The sequence below is a fragment of the Schistocerca nitens genome, chromosome 6 (assembly GCF_023898315.1).
Source record: "Schistocerca nitens isolate TAMUIC-IGC-003100 chromosome 6, iqSchNite1.1, whole genome shotgun sequence".
Taxonomy (NCBI): domain Eukaryota; kingdom Metazoa; phylum Arthropoda; class Insecta; order Orthoptera; family Acrididae; genus Schistocerca; species Schistocerca nitens.
In genome coordinates, this window is record NC_064619.1 from 287,828,116 (window position 1) to 287,847,478 (window position 19,363).

Here is a 19,363-nt window from a genome sequence, read left to right on the forward strand (position 1 = left end):
ATGCAATTCTCTTGTGTACTGGATCAACGGAACACGAATTATTAAATAAACAAAAAAAAAATAATGTTGCACCAGTAAGTCAACAAAGGTGGTTGCTTACCAAACGCTTCTAGGATGGCATAGAATATTGCTCAAGTGTGTGGTACTAATAGGGGTACTGACGTATGGAAAGTTTAGTAGAGTGAATGGGCACAGGTTTGTTTCACCTAGAAGAGAGCGTAGTGGAAATTACGAAAAGTCTGAATGGCTGGCGCTTGATACGTGAATGGAATGGGGTGAAAGCCTAATATGTAATCCAATGAAAAGTATGTTCTACTATGCACCTCTCAAGAGTTTGCAGAGTGTGATTGTAATAGTAATGGCAGTGCAGAAGATGCCATACTGCTCTGCTCCATTGACGCGCAGTGAGAATCGGCCACTTAAAAGAATACAGTACCACTGTTTAACATAAAGACGACAAATGACATGTAGAAACATTCCAGTTGTGTAAATTTCAGGCCAAAAATGTTGGTGCTGATTCTATCATTTTTTTAATTTTTATGAAATTACGATTCAAATATATGACTTTTTTTTGCAACTGAAACATCGCTATTTGATTTATTTGAAGTGTGGAAGCTATTATCAAGTATCGTTATTGAATGTGGAATTGGTAATTTCATAATTTTATTTCACGTAAATGTTTCGTTGTGAATGGTACTGAGCAAAGGAAATTCTGTTATATTTTAATGATAAGTATAGAAACTTTTTGGACGTGAATTACAAGCCAGGAAAGGTATATTTCATTGGCCAATGTTGGTAAACGAAGAGAAGTGTGAATGGAGAACAGTGGCGTGTTTGTGTGGCGGGAGTCCAAGTTTGGGGAGGTTATGTTTGAAATTTTTGTTGGTGTGTCTCATTTGCGAATTTAGTATACCAAAACATAATAAAAACTGTAGTCTTAAAATGTCTGCCGAAGACAGTTACGTGTCATTTGTAAATAACAGGTATATTTGAAAGAAATTATAAATGAATTTCATTTTCGGTTTCGGTCTGCTTGTTAATTCATCTCGGTTTTAATTGTTTTTCAGAAGTGGAACTATTTCTCCTGGGATAAAAACCCCTCTTCTGGAAAAGACTCTTCAACTGACACAAGTTGCGCACCGAGCAAAATCAAACTTGATGTGGGGTGCGGTAAATGCAACGGGCTTTTCGTTTCTTATATATGATATGTAAGTGTTCACAATATAAAATAGGCCCTACTGGCCTGTCCAGAGAGACGTTTGTATGAATGATATCGAACTGCCACAGATGCCGCTAGGGAATTTAATCAGAATTCTGCAGAAACCATAATTGATCCAAAATGAAACTAATCGACCCCTTTATTTTACGTAACTCTTTTTACATGATGATGACTCCTTTTTCGATATGAATCATCCCACCGCTTTGTACTATAGTGCATTTTATTGTATGATGGTCGTTCAGCCCACGTACAGAAATATATTCTGTCAGTAGGTATCTAACTCCGGGATGTTTCTCTAATAATTCTATGCTGTGTAATGAAAGTATGTAATAGTCAACTAGGGATAGTTTTGCTAATTTCCTTCAAATTTTTTTGGGCATGTTCAGCAATTCTTAATGAAGAACATAGCTTGTTTCCCCAGTGTATTGTGCTTATACAATCATTAATTGGCATTGACCCCATATAAATTATGTGTGTGTAACAAGTGTATGCTAGTGGCAGGCTGCCAGAAACGTAACAGATGGTTTAAGGTTGGATGAAAATTATACTATAGGTTGCTATGTTTATCACACCAAAAGATGTTCTGCAGTGGTTAGCACGCTGGTATCATACTAGGGAGGGTTGAAATGTATGGCTGGCCTTTCTGATTTAGATTTTTCTGTGATTTACCCAAATTGCTCCAGACCAAAGCTGGAATGGTACCCTTGAAGAGAGAGGGTGATTTCTTTCCTCATCCTTTTGTAACCCAAGCTTGTGCTCAGTTTCTAAAGACTTCACTGTTGACACAACACCCCTCCTTGTTTTTGTATTTATCAGTGTTCATGATGTTGATGGATCAGCAAGACACTGTTGACTGAAAAGTGAAAAGTGTTCCAGTTTGTGTAATGGTAGTGTATCAAGCTTTTCCATAACTGTTATGAGTTTATTCTGTCTTTCTGAAACCAAAACGGATATAATTAAATGTGTGGGCAATAAACCTGTTAGTCCTGTGGACAAGAAAATGAAAATTACTTTTGACATAAATGCTCTGCAAATCACTGTGGACTGTGTGACAAAAGTCACTTTCAGTTGTACCATATTTTAGGATTTAGTCTCATATGTTAGTAGCCTATATTCTTATTGTTTTGTACCCTGTATAAGTGGTACTAGTTCTAGAAACATTGTAATTAGGCATTTGTGAGAAAGTTTTGTCTTCAAAGGTCTTTCATTTGAGGTTTTTCGGCATTTCTGTGCCTAATTGTATGAGCTATTTTCTTTATGTTTAGTCTTCCCAGGTAGGCTACTCCTGTTTGGTATGGCTTTCACCCACTTGACCAATATTGTAAGATGGATTGCACAATAATTTTGTAAGCAAGTTCCTTTGTAGAGCAGTTGCAATTTTCCAGTAGGCTACCACTGAACTGGAGTCTGTTACTTGCCCTACCTTTGAATAAACCTATGTGATTATTCCATCTCATATCCCCACAAATTGTTACTCTCAGGTACATGCATGAGTTTACTGATTGCAGTTGTGACTCATTGATATAACAGCCACTGCATTATGTGAAGAGCAAAATTTTACATTCCTGAAGATTTGAAAGCAAATTACCAATCTTTGTGCCATTTAGGAACCTTGTCAAGCACCAAATGAATGTTGTGAAACTTTTTTCCCGACAGTATTTCATTATGGATAACAGTATGATCTTCAGAAAGACGGAGGTTACTTTTAATATTGTCTGCCAGGGCATTAATATAGATTATGTATAGCCAGAATCCCAATCCTTCATGCAATCCTAAATTTTATTGTCTACTACATATTTGTGCTTTTGTTATTAAACTTTGTTGTGCCAAATCAAATGCTGTTTGAAATACAAGAAATACTGCATCTATCTGATTGCTCTCATTGAGGGCTTTTAGGATGTAGTGAAAAAAATGCAGTTTGGGTTTTACACAACCAATGTTTTGGGAACCCTTGGTAGTTTGCTTGTGAAAGGTCATAGCATGAGAAATAAACTGATGCAGTACTCAAAACATCTTTCTGTATAAAGAAACATTTGAAAATGGCATTGAACGTTTCTACTTTTGCTTTGCTACTCGAATTCAGTTCCTTTATAATCAATAAGTGTCTGGACACTAACTTTTGCATCAGTGATCTGATTTCTTTCTGTTTTGTGATAGGTGGTTTTTCAATAAGCATCTAGCTACATACTATGTGCATCGATTACTCAATCAACTATACCTCAAGAATTCATTCACAGTTCCACTGCGTGCTTCTGCCCTAAGCTCGGCCTTAAATGTTTAAAGTTTCACCTTGATATATCACAATACTGCCTCATTATCTAGTCTACTGAACATATAAATCTACTTACATATTTTTATAATAGAGGGAAACATTCCACGTAGGAAAAATATATCTAAAAACAAAGATGATGTGACTTACCAAATGAAAGTGCTGGCAAGTCGGCAGACACACAAACAAACACAAACATACACACAAAATTCTAGCTTTCGCAACCAACGGTTACTTCGTCGGGAAAGAGGGAAGGAGAAGGAAAGACGAAAGGATGTGGGTTTTAAGGGAGAGGGTAAGGAGTCATTCCAATCCCGGGAGCGGAAAGACTTACCTTGGGGGAAAAAAGCACAGGTATACTCTCGCACGCACACACATATCCATCTGCACATACACAGACACAAGCAGACATTTGTAAAGGCAAAGAGTTCGGGCAGAGATGTCAGTCGAGGTGGAAGTACAGAGGCAAAGATGTTGAAAGACAGGTGAGGTATGAGCGGCGGTACCTTGAAATTAGCGGAGGTTGAGGCCTGGCGGATAACGAGAGGAGAGGATATACTGAAGGGCAAGTTCCCATCTCCGGAGATCTGACAGGTTGGTGTTAGTGGGAAGTATCCAGATAACCCGTACAGTGTAACACTGTGCCAAGATGTACTGGCCGTGCACCAAGGCATGTTTAGCCACAGGGTGATCCTCATTACCAACAAACACTGTCTGCCTGTGTCCATTCATGCGAATGGACAGTTTGTTGCTGGTCATTCCCACATAGAAAGCTTCACAGTGTAGGCAGGTCAGTTGGTAAATCACGTGGGTGCTTTCACACGTGGCTCTGCCTTTGATCGTGTACACCTTCCGGGTTACAGGACTGGAGTAGGTGGTGGTGGGGGGGTGCATGGGACAGGTTTTACAGCGGGGGCGGTTACAAGGGTAGGAGCCAGAGGGTAGGGAAGGTGGTTTGGGGATTTCATAGGAATGAACTAAGAGGTTACGAAGGTTAGGTGGACGGCGGAAAGACACTCTTGGTGGAGGGGGGAGGAAACCTTTGTAACCTCTTAGTTCATCCCTATGAAATCCCCAAACCACTTTCCCTACCCTCTGGCTCCTACCCTTGTAACCGCCCCCGCTGTAAAACCTGTCCCATGCACCCCCCCACCACCACCTACTCCAGTCCTGTAACCCGGAAGGTGTACACGATCAAAGGCAGAGCCACGTGTGAAAGCACCCACGTGATTTACCAACTGACCTGCCTACACTGTGAAGCTTTCTATGTGGGAATGACCAGCAACAAACTGTCCACTCGCATGAATGGACACAGGCAGACAGTGTTTGTTGGTAATGAGGATCACCCTGTGGCTAAACATGCCTTGATGCACGGCCAGCACATCTTGGCACAGTGTTAAACGTCCGGCTTATCTGGATACTTCCCACTAACACCAACCTGTCAGAACTACAGAGATGGGAACTAGCCCTTCAGTATACCCTCTCTTCCCGTTAACCACCAGGCCTCAACCTCTGCTAATTTCAAGTTGCCGCCGCTCATACCTCACCTGTCATTCAACAACATCTTTGCGTCTGTACTTCCGCCTCGACTGACATCTCTGCTCAAACTCTTTGCCTTTACAAATGTCTGCTTGCGTCTGTGTATGTGCGGATGGATGTGTGTGTGTGTGTGTGCGCGAGTGTATACCTGTCCTTTTTTCCCCCAAGGTAAGTCTTTCCGCTCCCAGGATTGGAATGACTCCTTACCCTCTCCCTTAAAACCCACATCCTTTCATCTTTCCTTCTCCTTCCCTCTTTCCTGACGAAGCAACCGTTGGTTGCGAAAGCTAGAATTTTGTGTGTATGTTTGTGTTTGTTTTTGTGTCTGTCGACCTGCCAGCACTTTCATTTGGTAAGTCACATCATCTTTGTTTTTAGATATACTTACATATTTTAGTTTTCTTTGGTAATTATTGTTGCTGCAACTGTGTCATGATCACTGATGCCCATTTTAGACGTCCTTAAGACGTTATCTCCTGATGGCAGTTGGCAGTCCTCATTGCCAGCTCTACATGTGATGTTACAGCCTGGAAGGAATCTTCTGATGTCTGATTGTACCATCTCCAAATGTTCTTCAGCGATGAGTTCCCTTGTATTTTCCCTTCAAGGACAAGATGTAATGGCTGGTATCTTTCAAAATCCAAACACACAAAAAGCATGCAACATAAAGTGAATTAGACTTGTTGTGATATCACAATCATTGGATTCTCCAACCTTGAAGCAAATTGTTGTCTTTCAAGTCAACTTAGATCTTGGTAGACGTTGGGCTATGCTGCAGCTCATCCTCACCACAATCTGCAGTCAAAAAATGGAAGTAAAATAGATGTTGCCAATGTTCTGTTCTATTTTTGTTAGTCCCCATATGATGTCAGATGCCATATCAATATTACAACTTAAGTGAAAGCCAATGTCCACTATCTGTAGGTTCAACCTGCACTTTTTGACCTTATTTGAATTGTGCACGTCTAAGTGAAATGATACGTGCACCACACCTGCACTCCCTAGTGTGGATTGTCAAGTCTTTGATTTGTATCTGCATATACAGAAATTTTGTACCCCCCTGCAGGTCCCGGGGTTAGAATAGGTCCGAGGTATTCCTGCCTCTCATATGAGGCAACTAAAAGGAGCCTCACGTGATGGTCCCCTGTAGGGTTTGACCTCCATTTTTCAGAATTTTCCCGAAGAGCAAGCCAATTGGGGAAGGGCGCCTTACACGGTTCATGGTGTCCATCATGCGCTGAGACCTCTTGCATTCTTTGTCGATGTGAATCTGCACTTCCGTTCATTCTCCAGCTGTTGGGCGAGGTCACCATCTGGGGCGCATCTTCCTCCATCCCCTGTGCTGTATCGCTTTCTGCGCTGTCAATAATGTACTTCTTCTTAGCTCATTTGCGCCTGATATCCAGCATGATACCCAGTCCGTTGTGGTGGGGCCACTATGTACCCTGTTGGTTGTAGCCCTGACCCACACATGGATCGCTCCGCTCCGTTGATGCCTGTGCCGTTTACTCCCCATGTATGCCAAGGAGTAGATGCCAGTCACCCAGGGGCATTGTCAGGACTCCCAGCAATGGCCATCCAGCCAGGTGGCCTTTGCAGCTGCAGGGTGGCGCCCATGAGGAGGGCTCCTGGTTGAAGTGGGTGGCATCAGGGCAGATGACGTGCCATGAAGCGTAGTATGTCGTCTCTTGCTGGTGGTCAAACACCAGCAGTCTCTAAACAATTACGGGCTCAATTCAATTCACAAAAGTACAACCCCAAATCGTTCCCCTCCCTGGCCACACCGTGGCAGGAATGTCAGGCTAAGGATGGCAGCGGCTCTTATTCGCTCCAGTACCATGTATGTTAGACAGCTGATGGGGAATCATCCATGATGATGAAGCCTCAGTTTTTTGTGGAGCATTTAGAGGGCAAGTTTGAGGAGGTGGAGGGGCTTGTCCAAAATGCGGTCAAAGTTGGTCTTGATCGAAACAGCATCCTCTGCCCAGTCACAGGCACTACTTTCCTGTGCCAAGCTGGGGGATGTTTCTGTTTGCTTCATGGCCCATAAGAGCTTAAATATGGTCCAGGGTATCATATTTCACAGGGACTTTCCTTTGCAGTCTGACGATGAGTTGCACGCACCAGTTTAGAGCTTCGAGGTGTCAATTTCGTCCGGCGCTTCTACTGGGATCTGAGGGATAATCAGGTTGCCACCGGTGCCTTCATCTTTGCCTTCACCCCCAGGGGGTCCACAACTCTTTTGTGGATACATGCGTAGCGAGCACGGGACCCCGAGCTAATGTGGCCTTCCTTCCTTTCCGGGCTGCATACCTTCCCTTTCCGCATCCTTCCCCATCCCCCATCTGAGCCCCCCCCCCTTCCCCCCCTCCCCCACCATCACCTCTGGCTCTTTCCTTCCCTTTCTCCCCATCTGGGAGTATGGTTTGTGCCTACATCCTACGTCCGGAGACGGACACTCGAAACTGTAACAAATTCTTTGCTTTCTTCGCTTGCAAGTCTTCGTCCTTCCTCTGTCCTCCTCTTTTCCTTACCTCTTCTCTTTGCCCTTTTCTCTGCTGCGGCGTTTGAGACCACTCTTCTTTCCTTTCCCTTTCTCTTTTTTCCTCCCTGTGTGTGTCTGAAGGCCGACCCACGCATTTCCATGCGTAGCCAGTGACGGGGTAACGCGTAATTCCCCGCCCCGGGTAGACAGGTAGGACACATACGTACCCCCCCCCCCCCCCCCCCCCCCCGGTAACGGCCAGGCCCAGGGAGGGGGTGATTACCCGAGCTGATACCTTCCGAAAGTGGCGATTGGTCCCTCCGTCCGTTTGTCGGGAGGTGTGACCTGAGGTGTGAACATCACCTAAGGCGGGAGTGCCCTCAGAGAGGGCCCCCACAAGGAAGGAGCGCGCCATTGGAGACGCCGGTAATCATGGGGGATACTTTCGCAATGGTTTCCTCATCTTCTACTATGTCAGCTCACAAACGTAAGTTCAATGAGTCTCAGCCACAGACAGTCCTTCCATCGTTGCCACAGTTCCTTGTTGTTTCTCGGTCTGATGAAGGTCACGACTTCTCCACGGTCAACCATTTCATTATTCAGAAAGGTGTCAACGCAATTGCAGGTCCTGTAAAGTCTTGTTCCAGATTACGAAATGGCACCTTATTGTTAGAAACAGTCAGTGCCCTCCAGGCACAAAAATTGCTGTGTACTTCACTGCTACGCACCTTCCCTGTCCGGGTGGAACCGCACCGTACTTTAAATTCATCACGTGGGGTCGTTTATACTCGCTCCCTCGACGGATTGTCCGACGAGGAAATTCAACACTACCTGTCTGACCAGGGCGTAACGGCAGTTCATAGAGTCATGAAAAGGGTTGACATGAACATCATTCCAACCCGTACTGTCTTCTTGACATTTGACAAAGTTCAACTCCCATCGAAAATCAAAGCAGGCTATGAGATAATTTCCATTCGCCCTTACATCCCAAACCCTACGCGTTGCTATCAGTGTCAGCGGTTCAATCACACCAGCCAGTCCTGTTCCAATCCGGCCAAATGTGTTACGTGTGGCAAGGATGCCCATGAGGGTGCTTGTCCACTTCCATCCCCTCATTGCATCAACTGTATGGGTGACCACGCTGCTTCCTCTCGTGATTGCCCCATTTTTAAAGACGAAAAGCTCATTCAGGAAATCAGAGTCAAGGAAAAGGTGTCGACCTTTGCTGCTCGAAAATTATTCGCCAGTCGACAGCCCACCGTGCCTCAGACAGGAAGATACAGCACTGTCCTTGCCTCTCCTCGGCCAACAAAGGAGGCGGCCACGCAGACTTCTGACCTTACCTTTAGTGCCACGGTCATCAGATTGGCCAGCACAAAGATCGCCCGTTCAACCTCCCCACTTTCGCCTGCCCACTCTATGGCTCACCCTTCATCGGGTTCTGCTAAATCTCGAGCCCAAAAGTCAGACACCAAGACTTCGAAAAAAGAGCATACTCGTGAAGATTTTTTACGTACCCCAACTTCACAACCATCGGTTCCTCCTTCATCTAAACATCATGTTTCCAAGAAGGCTAGTAAGAAACCCAGTTCATCTCCTTCTCCGCCAAGGCGTGTCTCATCTACAGCACCAGCTGGTGGTAATCGCCCTCGGCCGTCTTCCGTGTCGCCGAGGCGCACTGCTGGTGGCCGATCAACCGGCCGATCGCTGGTGGCAGGAGCTGCTCCTGAACAACCTATGGATCAGGATCTTCTGCCTTCGGCTGACTGCCATTCCATGCTGTCGGTCGCAGGCTCTGAGCAGTCGCTGAGTTGACGGCAACCTTGGTCATATTCCTCCATTTTCTGTTCACCCCATGTCCATTATCCACTGGAATATCCGCGGCCTTCGAGCCAATCGGGATGAATTGTCGATTCTTTTCCGATCCTACTCGTCGGTCATCTTCTGTCTGCAGGAAACAAAGCTGCGTCCCCATGACTGCTTTGTTCTCCCCCATTTTCAGTCTGTCCGATTTGATCTCCCCTCTGTTGAAGGCACTCCAGCACATGGAGGACTCATGATTCTTCTCCATGATACTCTCCATTATCACCCAATCCCGTTAAACACTTCCTTCCAAGCTGTCGTTGTCTGTCTTTCCCTTTATGGATATAACTTTTCCCTTTGTACTGTATACATTCCATCGTCCACACCAATGGCACGAGCTGATCTCCTTCATCTTCTTGGTCAGCTTCCACCCCCCCCCCCCCCCCCCTCCTATTTGCTGGTTGGGGACCTCAATGCCCACCACCCGCTTTGGGGATCTCCACATCCTTGTCCGCGTGGCTCACTATTGCTAGACGTCTTCCACCAAGCGGATCTAGTTTGCCTCAACACTGGGGTCCCTACATTTTTGTCTGCCTCCACGACAAATTTCTCTCATTTGGACCTTTCGGTCGGTACTGTTCCGCTAGCTCGGCACTTCGAATGGTTCGCCCTTGATGATACACACTCGAATGACCACTTTCCATGTGTCCTTAGACTGCAGCCTCAACTGCCATATATGCGCCCGCGACGCTGAAAGTTTGCCCAAGCCGATTGGACACTTTTTTTGTCTCTAGCGACATTCGATGACTGTCACTTTCCTAGCGTCAATGATGAGGTCACACATATTACAGACGTTATTCTTACAGCTGCGGAACGTTCAATACCTCGCACCTCCGCATTGCCCCAGCGCCCCCCAGTTCCTTGGTGGAACGAGGCATGCCGTGACGCAATACGTGAGCGTCAACGTGCTCTTCGCGTTTTCCGCCACCATCCTACTTTGGCCAACTGTATCCGCTATAAGCAGTTCCGTGCGCGATGCCGTCTCATCATCCGCGATAGAAAGAAGGCAAGCTGGAAATTCTTTACTAGCTCATTTAACAACTTCACTCCCTCCTCGGAACTTTGGAGTCGGATTCGACAGTTATCTGGCGCGCCTAGTTTCTCCCCGGTCTCTGGGCTCACTGTCGCGCATGATACGTTAGTGGACCCCGTCGCAATTTCTAACTCACTAGGTCAACACTTTGCTGGGATTTCGAGCCCTTCAAATTACCCACTAGCGTTTCTCCCGAAAAAACGTGCAGCGGAAGTGCAACCTCTTGCTTTCTCCTCTCGAAATCGCGAAAGCTATAATACTGTTTTCTCCATGCGGGAACTCCAACATGCACTCTCTTCTTCTCGCTCCTCCGCCCCAGGACCGGATGGTATCCACATCCAAATGTTGCTGCATTTATCAACCCATAGTCTGTGTTACCTCCTTCGCCTTTATAATCGAATTTGGACCGACAGTACTTTTCCCAGACGATGGCAGGAAGCTATCGTCGTTCCTGTTCCGAAACCTGGAAAGGACAAACATCTCCCCTCTAGCTATCGCCCCATTTCTCTCACGAGTAGTGTATGTAAGATTTTGGAGCGTATGGTGAATTGCCGTTTAGCTTGGTGGCTGGAGTCCCGCAGTCTTTTAACACCTGCCCAATGCGGTTTCCGAAAGCATCGTTCTGCAGTTGACCATCTTGTTGCTCTCTCCACTTATATCATGAACAATTTTCTTCGGAAACGCCAAACAGTAGCAATATTTTTTTGATCTGGAGAGAGCATACGATACCTGTTGGCTGACAGGCATCCTCCGCACACTGTTCTCTTGGGGCTTTCGAGGTCGGCTGCCCCTTTTTCTTCACGAATTTATGGCAGAGCGCACATTTAGAGTGCAGGTGAACACTACTCTCTCCCGTACTTTCTCCCAAGAAAATGGGGTACCCCAGGGCTCCGTGCTAAGTGTTGTACTGTTTGCCATTGCCATAAATCCAATTATGGATTGTCTCCTTCCTGATGTCTCGGGCTCACTCTTTGTGGACGATTTTGCGATCTACTACAGCTCTCAACGGACCAGCCTTCTTGAACGACATCTTCAAGGATGTCTCGATCGCCTCCACTCTTGGAGCATCGAAACCGGATTCTGTTTTTCTCCCAGTAAGACCGTTTGTGTTAATTTTTGGCGACGTAAGGAGTTTCTTCCACCCTCCTTACATCTAGGACCTGTCAACCTTCCGTTTTCGGACATTGCTAAATTCTTGGATCTTATGTTTGACAGAAAACTGTGCTGGTCCTCCCATGTTTCCTATCTTTCGGCTCGCTGTCTGCGATCCCTCAACACCCTCCGTGTCCTGAATGGTACCTCCTGGGGAGCGGACCGAGTGGTCCTTCTCCGCCTCTATCGTGCCTAAGTGCGCTCGAAATTGGACTATGGAAGCATAGTCTACTCCTCTGCTCGGCCGTCTATTCTTCGGCGTCTCGACTCTAGCCACCACCATGGATTACGTTTAGTGTCTGGAGCTTTTTACACCAGCCCTGTGAAAACCTTTATGCTGAGACTGCTGAACCTCCGCTGTCCAATCGGCGAGCAGTCCTTCTGAGTCTTTATGCTAGCCATCTGTCTTCCATGCCTGCTAATCCAGCCCATGACCTTTTTTTTGACGCCTCCTTGGATGTAGGGTATGCAGGCCGCCCTTCCTCCCTACTACCACCGGGAGTCCGCTTCCGTCAACTGCTCCATTCTCTTTCCTTCCGCTTTCCTAAAACCATCTTGACAACTTGGAGTACAGCACCGCCTTGGCTCCATCCCCGGATCTGCCTGCTCCGTGACCTTTGTCAATTTCCCAAGGATGGTACCCCTTCACTTGTTTATCGTCGGGCATTTGCTGCTCTATGTGCACAAATGAAGGAAGCCACATTTATTTACACTGATGGTTCGAAAACATCGTTAGGTGTAGGGAGTGCCTATATTGTTGGCGACACCCCAAATCGATTTCGGCTTCCCGACCAGTGTTCGGTGTGTACTGCGGAGCTTTACGCTGTTCTCCAGGCTGTCCACTACATCCGCCGCCATCAGCGGATACAGTATGTTATCTGTTCAGATTCTCTCAGCTCTCTACCTGGTCTCCAAGCTCTCTACCCTGTCCACCCTCTGGTCCACCGGATTCAGGACTGCAAAGCGCTTGCTCCACCTGGGGGGTGTCTCGGTGGCGTTCCTCTGGCTCCCAGGACACGTTGGTATCTGTGGAAATGAGGCGGCCGATATAGCGGCCAGCTATTCGATCGATTCCCTTCGCCGATCTACGGGCGTTTTATGTCGTCGTGTTGTTCTTTTATGGTACGCACATTGGTCGACACTTCCCCATAATAAATTGCGGGATGTGAAAGCTCTTCCCTGTGCTTGGACCTCTTCCTCCCAAACGCGTCATCGGGAGGAGGTAATTTTAACTAGACTTCGGATAGGGCACTGTCTTTTTAGCCATTGACATCTTTTAAGTGGTGATCCTCCCCCACTCTGTCCCCACTGCTCTCAGCTGTGGACGGTAAGACACCTTTTAATTGAGTGCCCCTATTTTACTCCGTTACGCGCCCGTCTACAGCTGTCGCCTGATATATCATCCATTTTAGCAGATGACACGTGCTCGGCCGATCGCGTTCTCGAGTTTCTTAGTGCCAGTGATATGATGTCAGTCATTTGAAGCTTTTTTTGGGGACAACCAACCCCTTTCTGTAGTGGATTTTTAAGCTTTCCTTCTGCTTTTAGTTTCTCCAATTTTTTGAGTTTCATTCCCATTGCTGCTGGTTTCCATTTTCGTTTTTTACTGGCGGTGCTTTAAGTGCTGGAAGTTCAGCCATATGTCTTCCCACTGTACTTCCAGTGTCACCTGTGACAATTGTGGTCATCCTTCACATCCCAATACTCCCTGTGCCCTGCCCCCCATCCATGCCAACTGCGGAGAGCACATTTCGCCATGCTCACCAGACTGCAGAATTCTCCAGAAAGAAAGAAGAATAATGAAATACAAGACCCTGGACCGACTGACCTACACTGAGGTTAAGAGAAAATATGAGAGGCTACATCCTGTGCACATGATGTCAACCTACACTGCCGCTATGACAACGGTTCTACCATCTTCCGTTCTGCCACATACAGTTGGCTCTCAGAGCAGTCAGACTCCACCTGCCCTCTTGATGGTGGGGGGCACTTCCCTCCCTGTTGCTCCCTCCCCCCCCCCCCCACCCCCCACCAACCCAACCATCGGGGACGTCAGTCTCCACTTGTCAGAGGTAGAAGTATAAGTGTTCTTCAGCTCCTCTTGCCAGGAAGGCATCCCTTGAGTCACTCCCTTCCCAGGTTCCTACCAGTGGCAAAGCTGTCACCCGCCAATGGCTGAGGCAACCATAGGTATCATACAATGGAGGCCTTCACGACCGGATGCTTCAGCTGCTGAGAATTTTTCCGGGTTGTATGGCCATGGTCCATGGAACTCTTCAATCCCTGATGTTTCATCCAAGGCTGCGTTGGACGTCTTTGGAGGTGCTCCTGGTTGTGCTGAGTCTTGCCGATTGACAAGTCAGACGTCGAAGAGCGGCCTAATTACCGTGGAAAGTGGGCGTGGCCTGGATTTCACGTGATAGCAGAGATAAACCTTGTCAAAGACAAAAATTTTAACTGTAGATTACAGTACACCAAAGAAGAAACTTCCCATCGGTTCTGTAGTGCCACAGTCCTTATATCACTGAGTTTCATGGCTTCTTCTTTTCTGTTAAAATTATCCCCATGTTTATATATTTCGATGGCGTCTCTATATGGTCGTGGATAATAGTTCACCATAGTACATAAAACTTTAGTTTCTGAAAATCGTGGAAGACCATTTTTCAAGTGTAGACATATTCCTGTTTAACATGTTGAACAACTCTACATGTATTAATGTAGATATAAAGTGAAAGTAATTTTACACGTTACACAGAAGAAATCCAAAAGTATGTACAACTTCTCCATAATAAATATGCAACATACAGTAAATTGCAACACTAAAACAAAGGCCGCGCGGGATTAGCTGAGCGGTCTAGGGCACTGCAGCCATGGACTGTACGGCTGGTCCCGGTGGAGGTTCGAGTCCTCCGTCAGGCATGGGTGTGTGTGTTTGTCCTTGGGATAATTTAGGTTAAGTAGTGTGTAAGCTTAGGGACTGATGACCTTAGCAGTTAAGTCCCACAAGATTTCACACACATTTTTTTGAACTAAAACAAAGACAGAGATCAAAGTTGATTACTGTCAACTTTACAACTAAAGCCAGTCAAAATTTGAAAATAGTGCATAGATGACAAACAGTAACAACATATTTGATTAGATGTAGTTAACTGTTGTAAATATGTAGGGTTGAAATAAGACATAGGTATAATGAAGTGGCAGCCACTCTCAAAACAAATTAGAAGGAGGGGGGGAGACTGATGTACACTATTTTTATTTGCATGACTGATATGAATGTGATAAAACTAACATAAAATCACCTGCTTCAGAAAAAGAAGGTAACAGGAGAAAGGGGAGGGGGAGGAAGGAAGAAGAAGCTAAATAATAATTAATATGATGTAGACAGTCTTCGAACTCCTGATTTAGAGACCTTAGACTGTTGCTTTATAGACTAAGTTTCAGATACAGTGCTAAGAAACAAGCTTGGGGTAGTACCCATTTTTTCTCTGATTTGTGTATTATTGTATTGTACTTAGTTCTTAAACATAACTTATTCTGTGCCATCAAAAGAACTTCGCGTAATAGCGACCAACCGACTCAGGCAGTGCAGTTTTTAAAACACTGATCTTGTACTTGGGAGGATGTAATGTGCTCTGTCAGGTCATACTCGTTTTTCTAAATCATTTTGGGCAAACTCTGGGACGGTTCCCTTGGCAAGGCTATGGCTTACCACCTGTCCTATACTCACAGAATGTAATTTATGTGTGTGTGTGTGTGTGTGTGTGTGTGTGTGTGCAAGTGCACGTTACCTACTTTCATTATGTTGTGATGACAAACCCTACATCATTGTGAAATAACCCTGGATGCATAAATAAATAAATAATTATTAAAATAATTTTTGTAACATTTGCTTACATGTTGCAGGTACTACACTTGCCCACATTACACATCGTTGGTCTACTATATTGAAATATTTGTGGCTGTTGTGCTGGGACTGAATACTCTCTATCATGCTGTAAGCTACATATGGAACACAGCTTGTGCTGAATCTGTGACTGTAACTCCAGAGCAGAAAAAACTTCTAGGAGTAAAACATTTAGGTGAATTTATTGAATGTATTTCTAACATGTTTCCATGGATGTCTGCAATAAGTAACTACAGTGTATTGTTATAAGACAGTCATCAGGTTTATTATTACAGTTGTCATCTTCAAATCCTAAGAGTATGTGTTTACCCAACACCCATTCTGTGCTTATGTATTTGTTTTCACTTTACATGTAGCTATTTTACTCTGAGAGAGTCTTAATTATTTGTCTGTCACTGGTAGTACCTAGTCTCTCTCCTAACATTTTGAATGTCAAAAACCTGTTTGTCTTCTTTGTTGTTACTAAATCTTTCATTGTCTTTTCTCCATACTCACACCTAGAGACCTACTTTGGATTTCCTGTATAGGCCACGTAAATTACTTTACAACCTGACGTGAAATGGAAGGTAGTAGCTACAGTTTTGAGCAAAGTAGCATTATTTAGAGCTCATACTTTCTAAAGTCATTGTGCTAGCTGATTCATAGCCCATGCATTGTATTTCATGTTACATGTACAGATGTATTAAAACCGTTAAAAGTATGCTGGACTTCCTCATGGTGCGTATTTGTCAAACTAAGAATTAAAATCTCTGTTAGTAAGTTAACAACAGCTCACATAAAATATTTTAAACATGAACGTTTATACATTTTACACTAAGTTGAAGTTCTAGTGGCTAAATTATTGACAATGAAAAAACAAATAGGCTGAAACCAATTTGTGGAAGGAGGGGGGGATGACCCTCAAGGGATTTTCCAGAACGGGCGAATACTTCTAAGGCTTATACAAGTACTACATCATTCTATCGAATCTATAATACTGATGGCTAATGGTGATCTAATTCCAGTTAGGACTAACCCAGCTGATGAAGATTATAATACTAGTAAATGTAAAAATAATGGTATCTAGAAGCTAAAGTATTACAAAAGTAATTTACAATTCTGTAATACCTATAAAGCAGGTAAATTCTTGAGGAAAAGCGGTGTCATAACTCCAAGTAAAATACTCTACTGGCCGTTAAAATTGCTACACCAAGAAGAAATGCAGAGGATAAACGGGTATTCATTGGACAAATATATTATACTAGAACTGACATGTGATTACATTTTCACGCAATTTGGGTGCATAGATCTGAGAACTCAGTACCAAGAACAACCACCTCTGGCCGTAATAATGTCCTTGATATGCCTGGGCATTGAGTCAAACAGAGCTTGGATGGCGTGTACAGGTACAGATGCCCATGCAGCTTCAATACGATACCACAGTTCATCAAGAGTAGTGACTGGCGTATTGTGACGAGCCAGTTGCTCGGCTGCCATTGACCAGACGTTTTCAGTTAGTGAGAGATCTGGAGAATGTGCCGGCCAGGGCAGCAGTCGAACATTTTCTGTATCCAGAAAGGCCCATACAGGACCTGCAACATGCGGTCATGTATTATCCTGCTGAAATGTAGGGTTTCGCAGGGATCGAAAGAAGGGTAGAGCCACGGGTCGTAACACATCAGAAATGTAACGTCCACTGTTCAGAGAACCGTCAATGCGAACAAGAGGTGACCGAGACATGTAACCAATGGCACCCCATACCATCACGCAGGGTGATACGCCAGTATGGCGATGACGAATACACGCTTCCAATATGCGTTCACCGCAGTGTTGCCAAACACGGATGCGACCATCATGATGCTGTAAACAGAACCTGGATTCATCAGAAAAAAATGACGTTTTGCCATTCGTGCACCCAGGTTGGTCGTTGAGTACACCATCACAGGCACTCCTGTCAGTGATGCAGCGTCAAGGGTAACCGCAGCCATGGTCTCAGAGCTGATAGTCCATGCTGCTGCAAACGTCGTGGAACTGTTCGTGCAGATGGTTGTTGTCTTGCAAACATCCCCATCTGTTGACTCAGGGATCGAGACATGGCTACACGATCCGTTACAGCCATGTGGATAAGATGCCCGTCATCTCGACTGCTAGTGGTACGAGGCCATTGGGATCCAGCACGGCGTTCCGTATTACCCTCCTCAACCCACCGATTCCATATTCTGCTAACAGTCATTGGATCTCGACCGATGCGAGCAGCAATTTCGCGATACGATAAACCGCAATCACGATAGGCCACAATCCGACCTTCATCAAGGTCGGAAACGTTATGGTACGCATTTCTCCTCCTTACACGAGGCATCATAACAACGTTTCACCAGGCAACGCTGGTCAACTGCTGTTTGTGTATGAGAAATCGGTTGGACACTTTCCTCATGTCAGCACGTTGTAGGTGTCGCCACCGGCGCCAACCTTGTGTGAATACCATGAAAAGCTAATGATTTGCTTATCACAGCATCTTCTTCCTGTTGGTTAATGGCCAGTAGTGTAATATAGCTAAGTTTATATAGCTTACAGAAGTTACAGTATTATGTATGGAAAACATAGTTCCTTAAAGTCTATGAACCAGATCAATAACTGAGGAATAGTGCATGTTATAATTCCAGATAAATGGATTGGGTTCCTTCACCTGTAACTATAATTCCAGCGTCCTCAAGTATTTATTAATTTTCAGATCTTCAAGAACTGTGAAGTGTGTAATACTTTGATGTCACTAGATCTGGACTTCTATTATTAACCTTACTTTTATCTGGAATTATAACATCCACTATTCCTCAGTTATTCATTTGGTGAATTACTTATGTAATATTTTAGCTTCTGGGTGCCTTTACTTTCCATATTATAATCTTAATCGACTGGATCAGTCCTAACTGGAATTAGATCACTGGTGATCATCAATATTATATATTTTATAGAACTGTGTAGTACTTGTATATATTTTGGAAGTATTGGTCCATTTGGACCCCTGAGAGTCATTTCTTCCCAATCCCCACTCGTTCCATCAGTTGGTTTCAGTCTAGTTGTCTTTTCATTGTCAATAATTTGGTCAATTGGAAGTTCATCTTAGTGTATTATTTATGAATGTTCATGAAGATTTAAGATATTTTGTTCATTCTGTTATTAATATTCTAATGGCTAGTTCAGTTTTTAGTATGACTAGTATGCACAGTGAGGAAGTCCAGCATATTTTTATTGGTTTTAACATGGTAGTGAATGTTACATTTGTACATCTTACATGATACATGATGTACAGGCTATGAATGACCTAGTGCTGTAAGACTTACAAAGTATGAGCTCTAAATGAGGCTACTTTCCTCAAAACTGTAGCTTCTGCTTCCATTTCACATCAAGTTGTACAGTACTTTACGTTGCCCATACAGGCAATCAAAAGTAGGTCTCTTGTCTTTCACGTACCACTTGTAGGTTCCAACTTTTGTACTGTTAATGTTGCTGAGATGACTGTACTGGCATGGTGTATAATCCAACTTTGGTTTTCCACTGTTACAGAATACTTTATAGAAGACAAAGTGAAATTGCACCTTGTGTGTGTGTGTGTGTGTGTGTGTGTGTGTGTGTGTGTGTAAAAAAATCTGTTACTGGTTCTAATGTACCACATGACATATTTGTTACTACATCACTGTTATTTTATAGATTGACTGGCCACCCCATTAAAAGGCCCGACATCTTTTGTAATTTTGACTTTGTACTGTAACTTCTAATATTATGTATGGCATGATATACAATGTGTGAGTTTTGATCCTCTACTTTTAATAAGATAGTATATGTGAGAATAACTAATATAATATGCCAGTGACAATTGTGCCCATACCTTATTTAATGTTGTTGATCATCCACAGATAGGA

The 19,363-nt window shown here is 44.4% G+C and overlaps 1 protein-coding gene across 2 annotated transcripts in view; it reads left to right on the forward strand.

Annotated features, from left to right (window-relative positions):
• The first annotated feature begins 818 nt into the window (after positions 1 to 818).
• The window catches only part of LOC126262780 (transmembrane protein 209), a 161,602-nt gene continuing 143,057 nt past the window's right edge, over positions 819 to 19,363 (forward strand). For both annotated transcript variants that reach the window (XM_049959596.1, XM_049959597.1), the window contains exons 1-3: positions 819 to 983; positions 1,068 to 1,208; positions 15,464 to 15,639. In XM_049959596.1, coding sequence (XP_049815553.1) covers positions 943 to 983; positions 1,068 to 1,208; positions 15,464 to 15,639 — 358 coding nt within the window. In that variant the 5' untranslated portion in view covers positions 819 to 942. The remainder of the gene's footprint in view (positions 984 to 1,067; positions 1,209 to 15,463; positions 15,640 to 19,363) is intronic.